Source organism: Misgurnus anguillicaudatus, chromosome 24, assembly GCF_027580225.2.
Source record: "Misgurnus anguillicaudatus chromosome 24, ASM2758022v2, whole genome shotgun sequence".
Lineage (NCBI taxonomy): Eukaryota > Metazoa > Chordata > Actinopteri > Cypriniformes > Cobitidae > Misgurnus > Misgurnus anguillicaudatus.
The window spans coordinates 43,425,159-43,450,820 of record NC_073360.2 but is presented as its reverse complement, the minus strand read 5'-3'; the positions used below and the strand labels follow the sequence as shown (position 1 = coordinate 43,450,820).

Sequence of the window (25,662 nt, the reverse complement as noted above, 5' to 3'; positions counted from 1 at the left end):
TCTAAGAAGTATGACCACATAAGTCCAATTCTGGCATCTTTACACTAGTTACCAGTTAAATATCGCATACACTTTAAATGATCACTAATCACCTACAAAGCTTTAAATGGCCTAGCACCCTCATATCTTAGAGAATTACTATCAGAATACAATCCATCATGTGCACTGCGGTCTCAAAATTCTGGTGTCTTAATAATCCATAAAATATCAAAAGTCTAAAGGTGGAAGATCCTTTTCCTACTTAGCCCCTTAGCTCTGGAATGATTTACCAACCGTTGTCCGAGAATCAGACACAGTAGATACCTTTAAATCTAGACTTAAAACTTTTCTCTTTAACAAGGCATTCACATAATTTGTTTTAGTAATGGTACTCACCTCACAATGGCTAGTTTGTACAACCTAATAAATAAATAAACTAAATCCTCATTTTCATCAACACTTCAAAAGTTGGAAAATGTTATTGATAATCTTAAGAAATGTTTAATCTCTCCTTACTCGTTTACATATGTGCAGCAAACCATGAGTCGGGCATAAACTTTCAAAAACAAACGTCACGTATAAAATAGAAAAGGCTACATATAAGGAAAAAGAATAGAACGTTACTTTGTGCACATACAAACCACAATACAAGGCCAAAACTCCAAAACTAGACTAATAAAACCCCGAATCGGGCTATTAATTGTCAAGCGCAGAGGAGTGATTGAAAGGTATGTATGACATAATGTTATCACTTGCTCGTGCTATTGTGTATAATATGTTGTGCTATCTGTCGATTTTCTGTGCTTTTCACTGACTACTTTAATGTAAACCTGCTTTGAAACAATCACCAATTGTGAAAAGTGCTATATAAATACAATTGAATTGAATTGAATTAAGGGTGGTCTGTGGAGACTGTGGGCGAGTCTCTCTGCTGTCATTTAAAACCGAGCGGGAGTGCTGACGGTTTAAATTGCCACAAACTAATATAATGTCAGAGTTTGCTGCTTGTGTTGTAAGTAAACATGCTGCACAGTGTTTTTTACATGAATATTTAAGAGCTTTCTCTGATATTTAAGCACAATTGATGAAATAAGATCGCACAACTTTTACGTGCTCGCAAAATGAAACTAATGAAAGACGTGGAGATCAGCCGCTTTAGTTTTATCAATGAAAGCCTAAAGATAGCCCTGTACACTGTGTGTTTGCGCTACAAGTCAGAAAAGATGTAAAATATTTTGCTCGGTGTCTCAGATTAGATAAATGGGAGGAGAAAAGGCGAACTCGTTTGGCTGTTTGAAGACATTCGAACACATGTGCGTTCACACCACAAAAACAATCCAGTCTAATGTGTTAAGTCGGCAACCTCTAAATCCGGTTGAAACCTCTAAAGGTCGAAAGTGGACGAGCTCAAAACATTTTGAACATCGTTTACACCTGTCTTAAGTCTCGCCCACTTGTGATTCACTGGTTATTACAGCACAAAAATGTGATTTCTTAACTCAGGTCTGTGTTTTAATGTAGCCTTAAGCTTTTACAAACAAAGTAAGAAAAAAGTTGATGTTAAGCGTAAAGTGAAAATAAAAATGTATATAATGAAAAAATTATTCTGTATTTGTAATGTATTCATTAATGCAGTAAAAAATGTTGGACTTAGTTTAAGTGTTTATTTTTTGTTTTTACACCACCCAGTGACTGGTGCCACCAAATTAAGACCCATGGCTACCAGGTGTACAATTTGGTGGCGCCAGTGCCACTCCTCTTAAATGTTAGCCTGGAGCCCTGCATTATGGCTTAAATAAAAAAAGTGGATACAAAAAACATTAGCAACTAGATCAGCAGGTGACGTCATCAGCATGCGCCAAAGTCTGGTCGTGAACGCACACTGAACAACCAAGGAAGGGAACAAATTGCTGAACAAAATCATTTGTTTTGTTTTCTTTGCGCACAAAGTGTTCTCGTCGCTTCATTATATTATTACTGAACGACTGATTTTTGAATTTCCTTTTTGGCGATATCTTTTATTCTTCAGGGTTCCCACACCTTAGTTAACTTCAAATTCAAGGACCTTTCAAGGACTTTCTGTCTCCAATACCCTCAAATTCAAGGACTAAATGTGGGGCAGTGTTGGGTAAGTTACTCAAAAAAAGTAATTAATTACTAGTTACTAATTACATCTTCAATCATGTAATTAGCTTACTTTACAAATTACTCTCTCCAAAAAGAATTTAATTACTTATTACTTTCTAAATCCTATTCAGTAGATGATACAAGGATAGGCTTGAAATGGCCCAAATAAATAATATATAAAAGTACATCAATTATTCTTGTCCCATTTAATGGTCCATTTCTCTCTATTAACTAACTATTAACTACTTTTGCCTCAATATACTCCAACTACTGCTTATTAATACTAAAGAAGTTATTAATTTTAAGTATTGGTAGAAATGGGGAGGGTTAAGGATGTAAAATAAGGTTTTAAGAATCAGGCATTAATATGTGCTATTAAGTATTAATAAACAGCCAACATCTCATTAATATTAATGCTAATAATCAATCAGTTAATAGTGAGAATTGTAAACTAAAACAATGTTAAATCCACTATCGTATTATATTATACATAATTGTTCTACAATACCTACAAAGTATTTAGTTACATCAGAAGTAACTGTAATTAGATTACAAGAAAAATAAGAGTAATCCCTTACTTTACTTTTTCAAGGAAAAAGTAATTAAATTACAGTAACTAATTACTTAGTAACTAGTTACACCCAACACTGAATTGTGGGGACACATTTCAAGTGAGAGCAAGGTTACATTGTGTTACCTTTAAAGATACATTGTTACAGTTCTCTTTCGAGAGTCTCGCGCTGCGTCACTGGGGTGACACTTTGGGGACGCCTCCAGGGGTAAGTGCGTCTGAATGTGTATATCAAATTCAACCAATGGTGAGGCTTAATGACAAAGAAAGGGTGACGCAGGAGCAAGGAAGTATATCACTATCTGAAATATTGCCAAAGACGGCATTACAGGGACGCAGGAAGAATGGCAAGGGAGACGCAGCATCTTGTTCCCTTCTCGGAGAACAACAGTTACATACATAACCAGAGACGTTTTCATTTGTCAAACACAACTATGCAAAAAAGCATTTTGTATGAATCAACATTTGCATACAGAAGATATAAACATTTAAAGCAAAACATTTTTGCATGTGTACATAAAAAGTCTAGAATTTGCATGATATCATCCTACACTACACAAGGAATAATATGGATTTTTTTCAGATTTTTTTGCATAAAGTAGATTCAAGCACTTTCAATGACCTGTATCCATGTATGTATATTTTCATAAACTACCCAATTTTCGCCCTCAGATTCACAAACTTTCAAGGATTTCAAGGACCCGTGGAAACCCTGATTCTTGTTTGGGGAAAAAATTGTGAAATAGGGGTCGGAGATATTGGCGAAAATGAATATTTCTATTTTTCCTCGATATTTTTGCAATCCTTCAAAGAAATGTGTTCCAATTTATGAATACAAATGTTTTAGTTTGAACTAAAAAAAATTTTTTTTAGAAGTTAAAAGAAGCCCTGTTCATGTTCGGAGGCTATTCCGGTGGATCTCTTGGGAAAATGTATTCCATCTTTTGGACTCATCATTATACAACGCAACTTTCTAATGATGCAATCACGAAGCTCGCCACTTGCGGATGCCACAGACATTTAAGAAAAACTTTTTAACGTCAGACTTCAGTTTTCCGCAAACAACGCATATTTTGCCCAGCAGCTATTTTATTAATCATACATCAGCTTTACTCTTTACTTTTTTCGATTGTTGCTTCAACCTAAGAAACGTCATAAAAGGTAAGAACTCCGTAGTTGTATTGCAAATTAGTAGCAGCTTACTCGTGTGCAATTGAGGAACAATCATGATTTTGTACAAAGAAACCCAACATAAAATACAGTCAAACAAACCCCTACATTAAAATCGCTACATATAATTGTTTAGAAGTGTATAGTGTGCGTTATTTGTTTTCTTTTTAACTCCCTTCAGCTCTTTTCATGATTGGGTGGTCGGATTGTACAAATTATGAAATATTCGATATCCAAATTTTGCATATAACCCAGACAACAATTCGGATATTATCGTGTAAAGGATATATCACCCACCTCCATTGTGAAACTAACTAGATTCAATGGGACAGACAGAAACCTCCCAGCTAACAATTTTTGGTTCCCAGAACGTTTCCAGAACAGATAACCTAACGCTCCCTGCTGGTTCCACAGGAAAGTTCTTGATGTCAATAGAATGTTCCCTCTGGGATTAGGTAACGTTCCCCTAACCTTGTGAAACATTAAAGAAACATTCCGCTAACATTGCCTTAACGTTCTGATAATGTTCCTCTAACCTCTATATTGTGATATGCCTAAATGTAAATATCAGACTTTATTATGTGAAATTATGTGTTAAACAGTGCTTATTGTTCAGACAACATGAACTGGAGATTATTTTAAATATAAAAATACATAAGCATTACATATTTTGTTTAGATGACATTGTATTTTATAAAAAATATGAATAATGACTTGAACACGATATAGAGGACTTAGTGGATGATATTAAATATAGCCTAAACACCTTTAAAATGTACATTTTTTGGGTCTTTTGATTAGTTAGTTTGTGACTGAAACCCAACACGACAATAAGGAGACATACCTGATGGAATAAAATCATCATCTTCCTCAGTGCGATCTTCCTCTTCTGTGGGGTCAGTTTTGATTTCTGTAGGTTCAGTTTTCATTTCTGTGGGTTCAGTTTTGATTTCTGTGGGTTCAGTTTTGATTTCTGTGGGTTCAGTTTTAATCTTCATCATGAGGTTCGTGCAGTCGATGAGTTTAACTGAACACATCTTCAGTTTGGTCTGCAGGATCTGCTGCTGTTCTCCAGCGTTACAGACAGAATCCAGAGACTCTGTGGAGGTTTGATCCTCCTGTAAGCTCTGTTTACTGTCACACACTGTTGTGTCCCGCATCGTCTTAACACTAAAATACACAGAGACAAGACTCTGTTTACACTCAATGAAACACGCAAGAGAGAAAAACACTGAGAATACACAAACACATCACACGCGCGCTCTTTCTTTCTTTCTTTCTTTAGTAAGTTTATTTGCGGACTAAAGAGCTGCAGCGCCTCCTGCTGTACTGGAGACAGAAGACGCTCACTGCTTTACAATGGATTTAGCAAAACAAGTGAGGTCAGGTGTGACTTTGGATGGGGTTCGTGAGCATTTTTCAAAATTAGATACCCTGCCTTTAAATGTAAAATTTACACAACTAGCCGTTAATCATAGATGAGTCATACAGCCTACGATAAGAAATTTGCTGCACCTACATTTTATAGGCAGGAGCTTTATTATATATGACCTAAATTCATAATCAAGTTTACTTACCCTCCCTTATGAAAAATAAACATGCAGTAAAGCTGTTTTGATTGCCATATTTTTATATAAAAATAGCAAAACCCTGGTCATCCAAATCATCCCTAGGTTGTTATTTTCTATTTTTATCATATAACTTCTGTTGTAAGAATATGAATTCTACAGTTTCCTTTTCTCCCGTAAAATAAACACATTTTTAAAGGAACTTAAAATATTTTAAATTATTCTCTTTTGAATGTGCAAATTAAAAGTGAAGTTGAAGTTTAAAGCCTTTATTTTCACCTGTATAGATACCTAAAAAGAAATTTTTCCGTTTTTATTACAACATTACATTCAACTGTGATTGTGTCATTAAAATACTAATAATAAAGTAAAAGAAACCTGTTATACAATATATGATGTCTGTGCAGTGAAACTCTGACATGCTTGAAAAATATGCACAATATTCTCAAAATATAGTGGTGTCCCTCTCAGCAGTCTTTACTCCTCTCTACAAGCTCTTGCAGTTAGTTTCTATTGTGCTAACATATCACACTGTGTATCTGGTCAAGATGCTCTCAATGCAATAACAGGTCCTTTAACTTTCCTAGAAAGAATAAAAAGACTTGACAAAATACTAAATAATTATGTAAACTTTAATTTACCAGCACAGAGAATAGGCCTATAGCAGAAGTCAGGAGACATAATCATTGTAAAAATGAACAAAGCATTTACTAAATGATCTGAACAGTGACCTTAAATGAACAATTTATGACAATGTGGTCCCATGATGACATTAAAACTTTGAAAACAGTATGTAAAATCACACAGCACACAATATAAACTAAACAAGTTTGACACATAAAAAATAGTTTATAAAAGAGATAAAAATGATAAATGTGTAAATAAAATATGAAAAACAACATGAATTAACACTATTGTATATAGTTCTGAACAGTGTGTTTGCTCCCAGACACATACACTCTTTCCAGCTTGGCACCTTACCTCCAAAATACAGAACTGTTAGATTAATCTGAAAAACCTGAACAGCTCAGTTTTATTTTATTTATGTGTTTATTCTGTTGAATTTATGCGATATTGCTCATCATTTGATTATTTGTTCTTATTTTACTATTAAAGGGTAACTAAAGCCTCGGGGCCAGTTGCACCAGCTGGGCGGTAAACCCAGTCGTAAGACTACTCTAGACTCAAGAGCATGCCACACCAGCAGGCGGGGATATAACTCAAATCGTGTTCCGCAATATAGTGAGATAACTGAGCATCTATCTGTATACATGTTAGAAGCCCTGTTGGCACAGTTATTATTAGCAAGATACGTCCGCCATTGCACAGAATCATCAACAAAGCAGTCGTGGCGCACAATCTTGACGTCAAACACAGTGGATAGCGGCGCACACTCTGACGTCGCAAGGCAAAACCCCCGGTTTTACTCTCTACACCATAGATATGTATAAAGGCTAGATGGCTCGTCCGCGCTGCTGGCCAATGGAGTGCAACGTCCGCATTTTGGCGGCCATCCTACGACAGGGCGCTCGCTCACTCGTAGCATTGAGTTTTAATGATGCAGGTACTTTTAAATGACCATAACTTGCTTAATTTTTTACCGATTTTCAAACGGTTTGGTTTGTTATAAACGTCAAAGATGTACCTATGACACTGCATACCTATACTAAAAATAAAAAATAAATTCATGAAACATGTTAAAGCATCCAGAATTATGGCCACGTTAATGACGTTTGTAGAAACCCAAACCGTTTGAAAATCGGTAGAAAATTGAGCAAGTTATGGTCACTTAAAAGCACCTGCACCACCAAACTCAATGCCACGAGTGAGCGAGCGCCCCGTCGCAAGATGGCCGGCAGGTGATGCCGTTAGGGACTCCGCCTTGAGCCATCTAGCCTTTATACATATCTATGCTCTACACGACACCACTGTAACCGTCTTGATTCTCAACCTGTAGATGTTTTTCATCGCTAAAGTGAGTTTGGGAACTTATAGCAGAGCACAGATGACATCATGTTTGCTCGAGACACCGCAAGCTAGCACTAAGGTAAAGCTAATCTTTTACATTATAGCAATTACACTGATAGTGACGATTCTCTCAGAACAATCAGTGATCTACAGTGTTTTCACATCACGTTTGGTCTCAGCTCAGGTCGCTTGGAACCCCAACCGAGGTGGTCCTAAAAAAAGTATCGGGTACTATGTACTTCACTCAGTGAAAAAGCTCCCAAAAGTAAACTGACACCAAACCGTGAGGTACTATGCAACGGAAAAAATGCAGGATAGGTGAAGAAAAATATACGATCCACCATGGCAAACAAAGTTTAGAAGAAACAAGAAGAAAACAAAGACCAGGAGTCAAACATTAAGGTGACGAAAATGCTCCACAGCTTTCTGTTCTTGAAATAAGTGAAAAAAAAGAAGAAAAAAAATAGTGCGTGTGTGCAAATGCTTTCTATTGCCTTTGTGTAAGGGTGCACTCACATTATCCAAACCAAACCAAACCATGCCCCAGCGCGATTGTCAACCCTCCATACTCCCCCAGGTGCACGCACCCACACTGTACTTTTATCGATCCGAGTCCGCCCACCTCTGCAACCCAGCCGCAATGCCATTAACCAATCCGCGGAACAGAACAATCACACTAGTCAAACAAACCAGGCTTTGGGGGTCAAACGTGCCCGAGCGCGGTTTGGATAGTGTGAGTGCGCCCTAATTGTTTGTAGTGGGGTGTTCTGTCTCAATATGTTCTCACACATGCGCTGTTGAACGCGTACGGTCATTTTCTCCTAATGACAAAAATGACGTCATGCAGACCCCCCTAGTATACATTCAGCTTTAAAGTTTCTCACCAATATGAACTCTCTGATGGGCTTGTAAGTGACTTGACTGAGCAAACGTCTTGTCACACTGAGAGCATTTGAAAGGTTTTTCACCTGTATGAATTCTCTTGTGCTTTAGTAATGAAGACCCTTGACTAAAACTCTTCCCACAGACACTACAGTGATAAGGTTTCTCTCCAGTATGAACTCTCTGATGGTATCTTAAGTTACTTGAACAAGTAAACATCTTGTCGCACTGAGAGCATTTGAAAGGTTTTTCACCTGTATGAAGTCTCTGGTGTAATACTAAACTGCCATGGCGAGTAAAACTCCTCCCACAAACACTACAGTAATAACTTTTCATTCCAGAATGTACACCCTGGTGGGATTTTAAGTAATCTGACTGAGCAAAGGTCATGCCACACTGAGAGCAGTTATAAGGTTTTTCATGAATTCTCTTGTGATTTAGTAATGTAGCCTTTACACTAAAACTCTTACCACAGACACTACAGTGATGAGGTTTCTCTCCAGTATGAACTCTTTCATGGTTTTTTAAGTTACTTGAACAAGTAAACATCTTGTCACACTGAGAGCATTTGTAAGGTTTTTCACCTGTATGAATTCTCTTATGACATAGTAATGTAGTTTTTTGACTAAAACTCTTCCCACAGACACTACAGTGATAAGGTTTTTCTCCAGTATGAACTCTCTCATGGACTATCAGCTGATATTTATGACCGTAACATTTATCACAGTGTGAACACTGATGGAGTTTCTCTTTAATGTGAGTATTCTGGTGTTTTTTTAAAGAGCCGGAATCCCTAAAGGTTTTGTCACATTCACGGCACTGATAGAGTCTCTCATTGGTGTGTGAACGCACGTGTCTCTTCAGACCACGTTTACGGCTAAATCTCTTCTCACAGTGAGGACACTCGTAAGGTTTTTCTCCAGTGTGAACTCTCTGATGAACTTTAAGATGTTGTTTGGTTCTGAAGTAATTTCCACATTCAGTGCAGTTGAAAGGCTTTTCATCACGATGTATCCTCATGTGAACATTTAGATTATGGGAAGAGACAAAAATCTTCCCACACTGCTCACAGTGAAACTGCTTCTTCTTCTTCTCTCTGTGGTCTTCTGAATGAAGTTTCTTCTCTTGTAAGGTAGTAAAGCTGATCTCAGATCTGGTGAAGAAGAGTTTCTGTTCAGTGTGTTTTCTCTCATGTCTCTCTAAATGTCTCTGTGAGCTGAATGTCTTTCCACAGGTGATGCAGGAAAGAGTTTGTGCTGTCAGTCGCTCTTTTGATGTTAAGGATTTTATTTCTATATCCAAACATGAATCACTCTTCACATCTGAAAGAAACATGAAACAATTAAATTGTCTTTTCACTCTTATTTACACAAAGAAGGATGAAGAATTGAGATTCTGTATCTTTTTCTAGATTCACACATAAGACAGAAGACAGGTGTCAGTCCTGTTATTATTACAGCTGGGTCATTGCACATCAAATAAACCAACATTTGTAAACATATCCAGCTGCTTTGTTTTATTATATTACTCTTCCGCAAAACAAAGTAGTTCCTCAGATTCAAGCGTGGCTGCAACAGAGCGCATTTCTCAAGCAACAAAGATGCAGCAAAGACACAATGAAAATATGATTAAAGACTGTGGTGTTTAGTTTCATAAATCAGTACGCAGCAACAGTGGCGCAGTGATACTTATGTAATGCGGTCTGAACCGTGGGCTTACCGGGGTATTTTATCACGGCTTAGAATGCATTTTAACCAATCAGAATGAAGAAGCCGAACGGACGTGACATGGGCACGTGGCAGCATCGACAATCCCCGACAATCCCAGCATCGTGCATCAGAGCTCCGTCGAGTTCATCATCCAAAATCCTATTTTCTGACTATCTTGTTCCTATTTATATAATATAACATATTAGTTTATCTCAAGAATACTTTACCGTGACGACTATTGAGCAGTACTACCACGTGAAACGATTTATCACTAATAAACACCCAGTGTTAGCACATAGCCCGCTAGTGTCAGTTACCATTTGCCGATCTAATGGCGGACTCATCCGATGTATGCTATTCAGACCTGTCCTCACCTGAGCGGGAAGCTGTGGAGCAGTTGATACCCGGTTATCGCAGATCCTACGTGACGTACAGCGCCCAGTTTACCCAGGCTCCAGACGTCCACAAGCGACCGAGGCGTGCAAAAAGCGAACACCCTATGCGGTGCAGCTTCACGGACCGCGCTCGAGGGAACGGAGACGCCATCGCCCAGAATTAAAGCAATCGGGAAGCCGTGGAGGAGCTGCTGCCCGGCCTTCGCAGAATCAGCGTGCCTCACATCACCCTTGCTACAGACGTCCGCAGGCGATCGGGGGGTGCTGCGAGCGAGCTTCCCTCGCGATGTAGCTTCACAGACCGCGTCCAGGTGACCAAAGATGCCATCACCCAACATGAAAGCGGTAAGACTCCGCTTGTCATTGTAACCTGCATTACTTGCCACATGTACAGTTTAGCTTCTTCCAACAGCACAGAGGGGTTTACTTGTGCTAAGTGTATTGAAGTAGTAAGGATGACGAAGAAGATTGCAGAACTAGAAGCGCGCATCCAAATGCTAGTTGATGACAGCAACACCGCTAATGCTACAAACGCTAATACCGCTAATGCTACAAACGCTAATACCGCTAGTGCTACAAACGCTAATACCGCTAGTGCTACAAACACTGTTTCAGGTGCGCCTAGTGTTAAACGTAATACACATAGCTCGGTTCCGGCATATGAGTCAAGGCGGCCGACTAACTGGGTGACTTTCAGGTGGCACAGTCGTACCCGGTGCCCACACAAGACCCCCCTGGTAATTTCTAACAGGTTCGATATTCTAAGCAATACACCGACTGAGACATCTGTTAAAAGTGCCTTGGTTATTGGAGATTCGATACTTAGGAACGCGAACATTGAGGCACCTGCCACCATAGTCGATTGTATACCGGGAGCCAGGTCTCCAGACATTAGATCAAAACTTAAAAGTGCTGGCTAATGCCAAGCCTAAGTTTTCTAAAATTTTTATTCACGCCGGCACGAATGACACCAGACTCCGCCAGTCGGAGATCACCAAAGTTAATATTAAAGAGATATGTGAAATTGCTAAAACAATGTCAGACAATGTAATATGCTCTGGTCTCCTCCCCGCCTACTGGGGGGATGAAACTTACAGTAGATTATTGTCTCTTCACGACTGGATGTCAAAATGGTGCCCTCAGCATAACGTAGGGTTTATAGACAATTGGAAGCATTTCCGGGGGAGACCTGACCTGCTAAAGAGAGATGGCCTCCATCCGTCTCAGGAAGGAAATGCGATTCTCTCTATAAATCTGACCAATATCCAGGGTACAGGTCAGGAAACAGTCGGATCGGCTTAACCGTCCGTCTGTTAGCTGCCGTGATATGTCAAGATCACTTATATCCCAGCACTTCGAGTCAATCTTACCAGAATATCAACACATTTCAACTGTATCTGTTCCCTGAGCAAATAAATACAGAGCACCGCTTGCCACATCTGGTACAAATCTGATTAATATAAAATTTGAAAACAATACATTGACAGATGAACCTCAAATGTTAAAATTGGGCCTTCTTAACATTAGATCGCTTACCAATAAAGAACCTATTGTCAATTAAATAATTACTGACCAAAACTTAGATGCACTCTGTTTAACAGAAACCTGGCTTAAAGTAGACGAGTACATTAGTTTAAATGAATCCACCCCACAAGACTATTATTATAAACACGAACCCAGGGAACTACACTGCGACCAAAATGGTCGCATATGCGACCTTTTGAACTGCCGTTGCGACCCTAATTTTTAAAGCGTAACTAAACCCCTGGTCGGAGCCTGACTCCACCCACTGGCAATATTTGAAAAATGCAAGAAAAGTGGGCAGATCCCAACTGAGATAGAGGGGACGAACTAAGCTCGTACCAAGCATGTGGTGAGATCGTAACAAGGGCGTGGTGAGCTTGAACCTGCTTACGTCACAAGTTACTTTTTGGACCCAACATCCAATAGGAAAATTCAACTGCAGTAGCCACCGTTCAACCTGAAGAGGGCAGCACTCAGACGTTTTTACACCATATATTGTAGTATTGAAACACTTTATATCCAAATGTCAAAAAACTTACTAAAATCAATGAACAGCACTAATAAAGCATCATTCTTACAGATCATTAACTAAAAAAAGTTGGTTAAGGGTTTAGTTACTCTTGAATGGGTCGCAAATGTGCTACCTAATGTTTTAGATAATATGCTATGATTTACTATGAACATTTATTAAAACAGAAATGTGGATTTTAAGAATACGTTTTATAACGTGCTCTGAGCCTTCAACACGTTGGCTTCATTTTGCATGAAGGCACGTCGTGTCTCTCCCTATGAATGTGTGTTTGCGTGCTCAGCTGTTTCTCAATGAATTGGGTGTGACGCGACGCAAGCGCAGTGTCATCCATGTTTCTGAACTTGAGCAGAGGTCTTTCTTCACTGATGACGCGGGACCCGTATGGTTCCGGGTTTATATTTTAAATGGTCTGTCGGGTCCGGTTAGGTCCTAGTTTAATTACTTTAGGTCCCAAGTCTGATTAATATTGTGTTTATAACCCGAGTCGATCGGAAAACGGCCATGAGCGCTACCGCGCTAAAGCTCGAGTGCAGTTTCAGCGTGCCTCCGGTTTCTATGGCGATGGTTCTTGTAACGACCACGTGCTGCATTTTCATTTCCGGGACAGCAAGTAGACTTTTAAAGCAACACTATGTAATTTTTTTACTTTTAAATAATGTCTCTAAAATTATTTCAGTGATAGAACAATTTTTAACTGGACAAATTGTACTGTTGCTGCAACCTGAGCAGCCTCCTAACTGCTACAAGCACACTCTGAAAGTGGCGGTGGAGGGTAGGAAACACAGCCCCGCCCCTCCCCCTGCCTGCAGAAGAGTGTCTGATACCAGGCACTGTTGCGCTTTTCAACCACATGGGGGAGCTGTAAGTCATTTTTACATGGAAACTACATAGTGTTGCTTTAAATCTGAAATAATGAGTGGATTAAGCTTTTTTAATCGGCAAGAGAGAAATAGAAAGATTGAGCAGAAGCAGTAAAAGTGCCTATCTAATAGAAATTATTACCATTATAACATCAGTCATAACATTAGGGCTGTGTATCGCCAACAATTCCCCGATACGATACGTATCCCGATACAAGGGCCCCGATACGATGCGCATCACGATACAAGGCTATTTTGAATTATATTTTTGTTCAGAATTTAGTAACATTATTACTATTATTTTTGTTATTATTTGTTTATTGTACATTGAATAAGCAGTGTGGTAACAGTTGTGTTTTTGCCATTCATTTATTAGCTATTAGAAATACTTAAAATCCCAGAGTTAGTACTTAACTTATGTTTTTTTTTAAAAGCAGTTTTACAAAGATGGTGCCTTACCCTTGTCTCTCATTATTCTACATAGGGATGCACCGAAATGTCGGTTGCCGAAAATTTCGGCCGAAAATGGCATTATCGGTTTCGGGCCGAAATAAAAAATCCAGCCGAAAATGTAAACCGAAAATGAATGTCAACCGTGCCCCTCTCATCTGTGCGCTAGCGCTTGGGTTTCACTCACGATGATCAGTCGTCTCCCACCCCTCCCCTTCGTGCTCAAAAGTGCTGCAACGACGCGTCAACGTCATCAATTATGTCAACTACGCGACGCGTCACGCTGTTTACATTAATCTCGCGTAATGGCGGCTTCGGCTCCTGGCAGTGTTATCCATACATTTATTTGTTTGTGTGCGCCACAAAATCAACAATGGTCGCAACATTTACATTTTTATTTTCATTTAAAACGGCTTCATTTATTGTTGTGAGCGCTCGGTGGTGCCTCTCTTGTGCACGCGCGCTCTCTCTCTCTGTGCGTGAAGCCCCTAGACAGCGTCTCTCATACACTGAGTGAAAGAATTAAAAGTTGGATGTGTTTTCAATGCGGATTCCTCTGTGTACTTGCATTTTCACGTAAACGTTAGATGTTACTGACAGAGAAGACGACTGATTCGAGTTTATCATGAAAGGTTAGCAATGTTTTCCCACACATACTGGTTCTCTATGTGCTTGTGCGTGAGCTCTCTCTCTCCTATGCCCGCGCATGCCTTCTGTAGTAACTCTGTGTAATGGCAATTTTGTAATTTGCGCGATGTCTCGTTTATAAATCAAGTTTTTTGTAACTTAGTAGTTAAAGTAACAGCTGGTTGGATTAAACACAAGGTTATTGGGTCATGTTTAGTCACTATTTTAGTCTTTGGGGTGGTTTCCTGGAAAGAGATTAGCTTAGCCAGAACTAGACCTTAGTTTAATTAGGAAATATAATTAGTTTAAACAAACATGCCTTACTAAAAACATTACTTGTGTGCATTTTGAGGACAAACTAAAGGCACTGATATATTTAAAGATATGTCAGTGCAAGATGTTTTCAGTTTGGACAGCTCTTATATTTATTTTAGTCTAGTACTAGTCTAATCCCTGTCTGGGAAAACGCCACAATATGTCTGACAACAGAACAGATAATATGTGAAAATAGCATTTCAGTTGTGTTAAAATGCTAAATTCAGACCTTATTAGTGTACAACTTTGTTCTTTTTTATAAATGTTTGCAATTTCTTTATTGTTTATTAGATTTTTCCCACCTTTTTGCTGATCGAAAAATAATCTGATCTGTGCCTCAAAAACTGTAATGTGATCCGAACTGTGAGTTTTTTTTATTCGTCACACACCCCTAGTAAAGTTAGTACACAGTGATAGCCATAAATGCAATTGTACTAATAATTGGCATAATAATATTTCAGTGTTTCGGTTTTTCGGCCTTGGTTTCCTTTTTTCGGTTTCGGCCAAGAATTTTCATTTCGGTGCATCCCTAATTCTACATCAATGAATATATCTATAAACATGCAGTCAGACTTAATACTATTTAATAGAAATCAGACTATTAATGTGACAGTTATAGTTTGAAGTAGATCTGTATCTCTTCTCTAGACATACACTTTTCACATGCAAATCTTTGTCGTGTTTCTTCTCAAATGCGTTATTACTGTTTTATAAGAGCATGGCTAATAAAGCCCTTTGCAGTAGTACAGGCTAAGATATCCGCGCTTTCATACTGAACTCATTGACTTTAATGCGCGCGCGCGAGAGAGAGAGCGCGCGAGTACGCGGCTCACTATGCAGACACATGCACCAGCGAGACAGACACGCAAAATGAAAGTTTACCCCGCTACCTTTAACTCTACGTACTCCGCACGTTCTTTCCATATGAATCACGGATCAACAGCAATTCATCACGTTACTTATAAAAGTGCATCCGAATCGATATGGAAGGTGCTGTATCGATGCGCGCATCGTCAGGCGTCCATGATGATGTATCGTCGTATCGATATTTTGAACACAGCACTACATAACATCAGTCACATTTATAATCTATAGACCTGCACTGTCTATTAATATACTATACATAGTATTGTGTTATATTGAGTTTGATAAAGGGGGTGTGATTGCTTCATATATCAGTGCAGTAAGTGTTTTCGTGGTGCTTTGACAAACAGTGTCAGCTTTGTTAATGGCAAAGAAAGTTTGGGGTGGTTAGATTAATGAAATATAATGTGAAATTAATATTAATTTTCAATAAATCAAAGTATTGTGTTGTGTCACACATTATTAGTTCTACGTCACATGTATAGTAGACCATTATTTGTCAGTGGGTAATGATTGCCCTTTTCACCGGCTACCACCACAAGTAAAGTTCAGATCCGTGGGAAACACTGCTACGTTTAAGAAAACAAGGCGGCATGTGGTTTAAAAGATGGCAAGTAAAATAAAAAGCATATCTGTATGCAATACAGTTTCATTATTGTTTATTATTATCCAGAGCGCCTTAATATAACTTGAAAAAAATATGTGCGACCAAATTATATTTTGCGCCAGTAACTGAAAAAGTTGGTAGCGCAAGTCCCACCAGTGGAAAAGGTTAGTGTAGTTCCCTGGAACCTCGATTAAAGGGGAGAGGGGGTGGTGTAGCTACAATATACAACAAAATTTTTAACCTCTTACACTCTGAGGCTATTTTGGGGATTTTCACCTGGATTTGGCCTACCCAATTTCAAAAGCTTCTCATACCCACAGGCAGAGGTGCACATACAAAAGTTTGGTATAATTTTACAGAAAACCCTCTGAAATTACATAAAACACTGTTAAAAGTGCTCAACATGGTTGTATGTGTTGTCAGTCCTCTAATAAACACAAAATTAAATAGGCGCTTTTTGATGTTTTTTTTCTAAAGTCTGTATTTAAAAGTGTATAACTCTGGCCCTGAGTGGGAACGAAACCTGCAGACAGTTTTGTTTGATTCCAGCAATTGCCAGCTTACAGAGGAAAATAAATGCAAAAGTTATTTTACTCCAACTGATGGGAGGAATAATACGCTTATGGAGTTAAATTACTTCCAAAAAACATTTGATGTGCTTCCTTAAACACATACAATTTAATAATTGCATTATCTTTATATATTTTTGCAGAAAACCCTTTGAAGTTAAATAAATAGCTGATGTTTGTGACAAATATTGTTATTTATGTGGTTTTTCATATGATAACACCAAATTTTATTTTTTTATGTTGTAAATATGGTCTCTGATAGTGTATAACTCTGGTTCTGGGTGCTCTAGCAGACTGCAGACAGTTCTGGTTGTCTGGTTGTTCTGGCAGACAGTAAACACCCAAAAAAAGAATGAACTCTTTAGCATGTCGCATTCAAAAGTTATTCTCATTTTACTGAAGTGTGCGAAAATACATTTTTCATATAAATATTAATTTTGTGCTTTGCACATATAATAAATAGCAAGGGATTATTCATGCACACAACCAAAGAAAATGCTGTGAATGGACTCATTTTTTAGAGTAGGACCTAAGAGAAAAGATGGTGTATCATTTGTGGCTATCTGTGCTATCTGAGGCACTCAAGTTTCCCATATGTTTACAAAAGACGATTTTTTGCATCATTATTCATTCGACGATTGTAGGATATGTGATAATAATAGGACAAAAATAACACTGCATTCCTTATTCCTGAGAGTGAGAGCTTTCATTTGATATAAGACTTGCCCATGTTTGCCATACTTGAAAAATATGAAATATGTGAATATTAAATTATATTAAAAAATATGGGGGGGGATAGTGTAAATTAAGTGTAACTAACTTTCTTACAGTGAAACATATCTCAAAGTGATGCATATCTGCAGAAAGTAGAGAGTCTAAGCTTTCAAATAGTATCTCATATGTGGTATGGGTCCATGACAGACCATTAAAAATTAAAGGAATATTTTATATTAAGTCAAAATAAGATAATTCTGGACCCGATACAGGGTCCACAGAGTCAAACAAGTTAAAGTAAACCAAAAATCTGAACTAAAATTTAAATCATTTTAACTAATGTTGTTAAATATGGAAATAACTTATCGTAACCACAAACAGCTCTCTTTTGCCTTAGCTACAATCTATAGACCTCCGGGCCACCATGCAGATTTCCTTAAAGAAATAGCAGATTTCCTGTCTGAGCTTGTAGTCACTGTAGATAAAGCTCTTATCGTTGTTGGTGATTTTAATATTCATGTGGATAACCCAAAAAATGCATTAGGATGTGCGTTTATGGATGTTCTAAATTCTCTCAATATTAGACAAAACGTGACAGGGCCAACGCATACTCGTAAGCACAAATTAGACTTAATTCTGTCACTCAGACTCAATATTAATGACATCAAAATATCACCTCGGAGTGATGCAGTTTCTGACTACGGCTCTGTGTAGTAAATGCCTTTTGTCATTACCTTGTGTCATACACTGTACTTCTAGATATGATCACTCAATCCACAACATGCTATCAACTAGCCAGAACAATAATTTCCACCACTAAAGATAGCTTTATTAGCACTCTTCCAGACCTGTCCCAAATGAAACATGTACCAGATAACTGTGACGATCTAGATATTGTAATAGAAAACCTAAACAATGTCTGTTCTAACGCGTTGGATGCCGTTGCTCCCATTCGAAAAAAGAGAATCAAAGAAAAACTGCCAGCTCCATGGCATAACTATCACACCGCAGCCCTTAAAAGGCAGATAGAAAAATGGAAAGAAATTATAGAAGCACAAAGTTAGAGGTATGGTTTGCAGCATGGAAAAAGAGTGTTAAACACTACAGAAAGGCTATTAAAACCGCCAGATCTACCCATCTCAGCAAGCTTATAAATGAGAATCATAATAACCCTCGTTTCTGCTTTAGCACAGTTGCGAAACTGACTAGAAACAAAGCACAAACAGAAACCAATATTAAACTTCAAAACAATAGTAATGATTTCATGAACTTATTTTCTAACAAAATTACGGTTATTAGGGAAAACATCGTAGCTACCCAAGCAGCCACCACTCTACCCAATAATTCATTTAACACAAGATTACCATACAAACATCTTGATTCATTTGAACCTACTACAACAGATGAGCTCTCTAAACTAGTCACATCTTCCAAATCATCGTCCTGCATATAAAACCCCGTTCCCACAAAATTACTTAACTCGTTCACCGCCAGCATTTTTCATGATTTTCACAAAAGTTTAATGCCTTCCAGAAAATGCTCCTTTTTAAATATATAAACATACAATATATGAAATAAAAGAACAGACCCTCTGCTTTCAAACAAAAAATCTGTTTCATCCTACCTTCATGTGTTCTGTTTTTATCACCTCTCAAATATGTGTAGGTTTCATCAAAAACACCAAATTTTGAGCAAAAAGCTGAGATAATTCGATTTTTGTGAAGGACTTTTGATAGAGATCAGATGCAAAGCGATCTTTAAAACATACACGGACATACAGCTGTTTGTACCGCAGGGATCAGTTTTAGGTCCTATCCTGTTCTTGTTATATATGTTACCTCTAGGAGACATTATCAGGAAACATAACATAAGTTTTCACTGCTATGTGGATGATACCCAGCTTTACATCTCCTCACATCCCAGCGAAACACACACGTTTTCTAAGCTAACAGACTGCATTAGCGATGTTAGTGACCGGATGGCACATAACTTTCTCATGCTAAACTCCAATAAGACAGAGATATTTATTATCGATTCGAACCGAATCGCTTCAAACATAATATGACAGATTACAAGTTGCCCATAGATGGCTGCACTGTGGTGCAAACCTCCATGGTTAAGAACTTAGGCGTAATGTTCGACAGCAATTTATCATTCGATAGTCATATCTCTGCCACACAGCATTCTTCCATCTTAGAAATATCTCAAAAATACGCCATATGCTGTCTGCATCAGATGCTGAGAAGCTTATCCACGCTTTTATGACCTCTAGAATAGACTATTATTAACTCCTTACTCGGAGGATGCCATGCAAATCAGGTAATCAAGCTTCAGTAGATCAAAACGCTTGTGCAAGAGTGCTTACTCAATCTAAGAAGTATGACCACATAAGTCCAATTCTGGCATCTTTACACTGGTTACCAGTTAAATAGCGCATACAATTTAAATTATCACTAATCACCTACAAAGCCTTAAATGGCCTAGCACCCTCATATCTTAGAGAATTACTATCAGAATACAATCCATCATGTGCACTGCGGTCTCAAAATTCTGGTGTCTTAATAATCCATAAAATATCAAAAGTCTAAAGGTGGAAGATCCTTTTCCTACTTAGCCCCTTAGCTCTGGAATGATTTACCAACCGTTGTCCGAGAATCAGACACAGTAGATACCTTTAAATCTAGACTTAAAACTTTTCTCTTTAACAAGGCATTCACATAATTTGTTTTAGCAATGGTACTCACCTCACAATGGCTAGTTTGTACAACCTAATAAATAAATAAACTAAATCCTCATTTTCATCAACACTTCAAAAGTTGGAAAATGTTATTGATATTCTTAAGAAATGTTTAATCTCTCCTTACTCGTTTACATATGTGCAGCAAACCATGAGTCGGGCATAAACTTTCAAAAACAAACGTCACGTATAAAATAGAAAAGGCTACATATAAGGAAAAAGAATAGAACGTTACTTTGTGCACATACAAACCACAATACAAGGCCAAAACTCCAAAACTAGACTAATAAAACCCTGAATAGGGCTATTAATTGTCAAGCGCAGAGGAGTGATTGAAAGGTATGTATGACATAATGTTATCACTTGCTCGTGCTATTGTGTATAATATGTTGTGCTGTCGATTTTCTGTGCTTTTCACTGCTTTAATGTAAACCTGCTTTGAAACAATCACCAATTGTGAAAAGTGCTATATAAATACAATTGAATTGAATTGAATTAAAGGTGGTCTGTGGAGACTGTGGGCGAGTCTCTTTGCTGTCATTTAAAACCGAGCGGGAGTACTGATGGTTTAAATTGCCACAAACTAATATAATGTCAGAGTTTGCTGCTTGTGTTGTAAGTAAACATGCTGCACATTGTTTTTTACATGAATATTTATGAGCTTTCTCTGATATTTAAGCACAATTGATGAAATAAGATTGCACAACTTTTACGTGCTCGCAAAATGAAACTAATGAAAGACGTGGAGATCAGCCGCTTTAGTTTTATCAATGAAAGCCTACAGATAGCCCTGTACACTGTGTGTTTGCGCTAGAAGTCAGAAAATAATCAGTGTCTCAGATTAGATAAATGGGAGGAGAAAAGGCGAACTCGTTTGGCTGTTTGAAGACATTCGAACACATGTGCGTTCAAACCACAAAAACAATCCAGTCTTATGTGTTAAGTCGACAACCTCTAAATCCGGTTGAAACCTCTAAAGGTCGAAAGTGGACGAGCTCAAAACATTTTGAACATCGTTTACACCTGTCTTAAGTCTCGCCCACTTGTGATTCACTGGTTATTACAGCACAAAAATGTGATTTCTTAACTCAGGTCTGTGTTTTAATGTAGCCTTAAGCTTTTACAAACAAAGTAAGAAAAAAGTTGATGTTAAGCGTAAAGTGAAAATAAAAATGTATATAATGAAAAAATTATTCTGTATTTGTAATGTATTCATTAATGCAGTAAAAAATGTTGGACTTAGTTTAAGTGTTTATTTTTTGTTTTTACACCACCCAGTGACTGGTGCCACCAAATTAAGACCCATGGCTACCAGGTGTACAATTTGGTGGCGCCAGTGCCACTCCTCTTAAATGTTAGCCTGGAGCCCTGCATTATGGCTTAAATAAAAAAAGTGGATACAAAAAACATTAGCAACTAGGTCAGCAGGTGACGTCATCAGCATGCGCCAAAGTCTGGTCGTGAACGCACACTGAACAACCAAGGAAGGGAACAAATTGCTGAACAAAATCATTTGTTTTGTTTTCTTTGCGCACAAAGTGTTCTCGTCGCTTCATAATATTATTACTGAACGACTGATTTTTGAATGACCTTTTTGGCGATATCTTTCATTCTTCAGGGTTCCCACACCTTAGCTAACTTCAAATTCAAGGACCTTTCAAGGACTTTCTGTCTCCAATACCCTCAAATTCAAGGACTAAATGTGGGGCAGTGTTGGGTAAGTTACTCAAAAAAAGTAATTAATTACTAGTTACTAATTACATCTTCAATCATGTAATTAGCTTACTTTACAAATTACTCTCTCCAAAAATAATTTAATTACTTATTACTTTCTAAATCCTATTCAGTAGATGATACAAGGATAGGCTTGAAATGGCCCAAATAAATAATATATAAAAGTACATCAATTATTCTTGTCCCATTTAATGGTCCATTTCTCTCTATTAACTAACTATTAACTACTTTTGCCTCAATATACTCCAACTACTGCTTATTAATAATAAAGAAGTTATTAATTTTAAGTATTGGTAGAAATGGGGAGGGTTAAGGATGTAAACTAAGGTTTTGCAGAATCAGGCATTAATATGTGCTATTAAGTATTAATAAACAGCTAACATCTCATTAATATTAATGCTAATAATCAATCAGTTAATAGTGAGAATTGTAAACTAAAACCATGTTAAATCCACTATTGTATTATATTATACATAATTGCTCTACAATACCTACAAAGTATTTAGTTACATCAGAAGTAACTGTAATTACATTACAAGAAAAATAAGAGTAATCCCTTACTTTACTTTTTCAAGGAAAAAAAAAATAAATTACAGTAACTAATTACTTAGTAACTAGTTACACCCAACACTGAATTGTGGGGACACATTTCAAGTGAGAGCAAGGTTACATTGTGTTACCTTTAAAGATACATTGTTACAGTTCTCTTTCGAGAGTCTCGCGCTGCGTCACTGGGGTGACACTTTGGGGACGCCTCCAGGGGTAAGTGCGTCTGAATGTGTATATCAAATTCAACCAATGGTGAGGCTTAATGACAAAGAAAGGGTGACGCAGGAGCAAGGAAGTATATCACTATCTGAAATATTGCCAAAGACGGCATTACAGGGACGCAGGAAGAATGGCAAGGGAGACGCAGCATCTTGTTCCCTTCTCGGAGAACAACAGTTACATACATAACCAGAGACGTTTTCATTTGTCAAACACAACTATGCAAAAAAGCATTTTGTATGAATCAACATTTGCATACAGAAGATATAAACATTTAAAGCAAAACATTTTTGCATGTGTACATAAAAAGTCTAGAATTTGCATGATATCATCCTACACTACACAAGGAATAATATGGATTTTTTTCAGATTTTTTTGCATAAAGTAGATTCAAGCACTTTCAATGACCTGTATCCATGTATGTATATTTTCATAAACTACCCAATTTTCGCCCTCAGATTCACAAACTTTCAAGGATTTCAAGGACCCGTGGAAACCCTGATTCTTGTTTGGGGAAAAAATTGTGAAATAGGGGTCGGAGATATTGGCGAAAATGAATATTTCTATTTTTCCTCGATATTTTTGCAATCCTTCAAAGAAATGTGTTCCAATTTATGAATACAAATGTTTTAGTTTGAACTAAAAAAAATTTTTTTTAGAAGTTAAAAGAAGCCCTGTTCATGTTCGGAGGCTATTCCGGTGGATCTCTTGGGAAAATGTATTCCATCTTTTGGACTCATCATTATACAACGCAACTTTCTAATGATGCAATCACGAAGCTCGCCACTTGCGGATGCCACAGACATTTAAGAAAAACTTTTTAACGTCAGACTTCAGTTTTCCGCAAACAACGCATATTTTGCCCAGCAGCTATTTTATTAATCGTACATCAGCTTTACTCTTTACGTTTTTCGATTGTTGCTTCGACCTAAGAAACGTCATAAAAGGTAAGAACTCCGTAGTTGTATTGCAAATTAGTAGCAGCTTACTCTCGTGCAATTGAGGAACGATCGTGATTTTGTACAAAGAAACCCAACATAAAATACAGTCAAACAAACCCCTACATTAAAATCGCTACATATAATTGTTTAGAAGGTTATAGTGTGCGTTATTTGTTTTCTTTTTAACTCCCTTCAGCAATTTCATGATTGGGTGGTCGGATTGTACAAATTATGAAATATTCGATATCCAAATTTTGCATATAACCCAGACAACAATTCGGATATTATCGTGTAAAGGATATATCACCCACCTCCATTGTGAAACTAACTAGATTCAATGGGACAGACAGAAACCTCCCAGCTAACAATTTTTGGTTCCCAGAACGTTTCCAGAACAGATACCCTAACGCTCCCTGCTGGTTCCACAGGAAAGTTCTTGATGTCAATAGAATGTTCCCTCTGGGATTAGGTAACGTTCCCCTAACCTTGTGGAACATTAAAGAAACATTCCGCTAACATTGCCTTAACGTTCTGATAATGTTCCTCTAACCTCTATATTGTGATATGCCTGAATGTAAATATCAGACTTTATTATGTGAAATTATGTGTTAAACAGTGCTTATTGTTCAGACAACATGAACTGGAGATTATTTTAAATATAAAAATACATAAGCATTACATATTTTGTTTAGATGACATTGTATTTTATAAAAAATATGAATAATGACTTGAACACGATATAGAGGACTTAGTGGATGATATTAAATATAGCCTAAACACCTTTAAAATGTACATTTTGGGGGTCTTTTGATTAGTTAGTTTGTGACTGAAAACCCAAAACAGGTGCTCACATGACAGTTAAAACTGTAAAAAAAAAAAAACACGACAATAAGGAGACATACCTGATGGAATAAAATCATCGTCTTCCTCAGTGCGATCTTCCTCTTCTGTGGGGTCAGTTTTGATTTCTGTAGGTTCAGTTTTGATTTCTGTCGGTTCAGTTTTAATCTTTATCATGAGGTTCGTGCAGTCGATGAGTTTAACTGAACACATCTTCAGTTTGGTCTGCAGGATCTGCTGCTGTTCTCCAGCGTTACAGACAGAATCCAGAGACTCTGTGGAGGTTTGATCCTCCTGTAAGCTCTGTTTACTGTCACACACTGTAGTGTCCCGCATCGTCTTAACACTAAAATACACAGAGACAAGACTCTGTTTAAACTCAATGAAACACGCAAGAGAGAAAAACACTGAGAATACACAAACACATCACACGCACGCTCTTTGTTTCTTTCTTTAGTCAGTTTATCTGCGGACTAAAGAGCTGCAGCGCCTCCTGCTGTACTGGAGACAGAAGACGCTCAGTGCTTTACAATGGATTTAGCAAAACAAGTGAGGTCAGGTGTGACTTTGGATGGTGGGTTCGTGAGCATTTTTTAAAAATTAGGTACCCTGCCTTTAAATGTAAAATTTACACAACTAGCCGTTAATCATAGATGAGTCATACAGCCTACGATAAGAAATTTGCTGCACCTACATTTTATAGTCAGGAGCTTTATATATATGACCTAAATTCATAATCAAGTTTACTTATCCTCCCTTATGAAAAATAAACATGCAGTAAAGCTGGGGCCCGTTTCAATAAGGAGGTTCAACTAACTCTGAGTTTAAACTTGAACTCTGAGTTGATTTACTCCGAGATAGTAAACTCTGAGTTTTCGGCTACAGAAAAGCTCATTTGAGTTAGTTCAATCGACTCTGAGTAGGTTGCGTCCGAAACCGCATACTGTATAGTAGGTACTGAATTAGATGAAGTACCTACTTACTTGGCGTTAAAACAGTAGGTTCTGTATAGTATGAATCCTGGTAGTATGAATGAGATTCGGACGTACTACATCCGCCATGTTGCTACATCACGTGACATACGTCGTCATCACGTCGTGTCATTTCAGCGCGAAAACAGCCGCGTGCATCTTCTTCTTCGTTGGATAACTCCTCGTCCGGGGCATCATGGGATACAGACCCGTCGCCAGACCTCAGTCTTAAGGGGGGCA

The 25,662-nt window shown here is 37.8% G+C and overlaps 2 protein-coding genes and 1 pseudogene across 2 annotated transcripts in view; all 3 read right to left on the bottom strand.

Moving 5' to 3' along the window:
• LOC129438979 (uncharacterized) overlaps window positions 1-25,662 on the bottom strand; it is a 177,884-nt pseudogene that overhangs the window by 29,452 nt on the left and 122,770 nt on the right.
• LOC129437061 (uncharacterized) overlaps window positions 1-25,662 on the bottom strand; it is a 234,893-nt gene that overhangs the window by 115,782 nt on the left and 93,449 nt on the right. The window lies entirely within an intron of this gene.
• Window positions 6,030-24,893, bottom strand: LOC141361540 (uncharacterized). The gene is made up of 2 exons (XM_073863026.1): window positions 24,514-24,893; window positions 6,030-9,587 (listed from the first exon to the last, which is right to left on the bottom strand). The coding sequence occupies exons 1-2, from the start codon at window positions 24,785-24,787 to the stop codon at window positions 8,254-8,256; spliced, it is 1,608 nt and encodes a 535-aa protein (XP_073719127.1). The 5' UTR covers window positions 24,788-24,893; the 3' UTR covers window positions 6,030-8,253.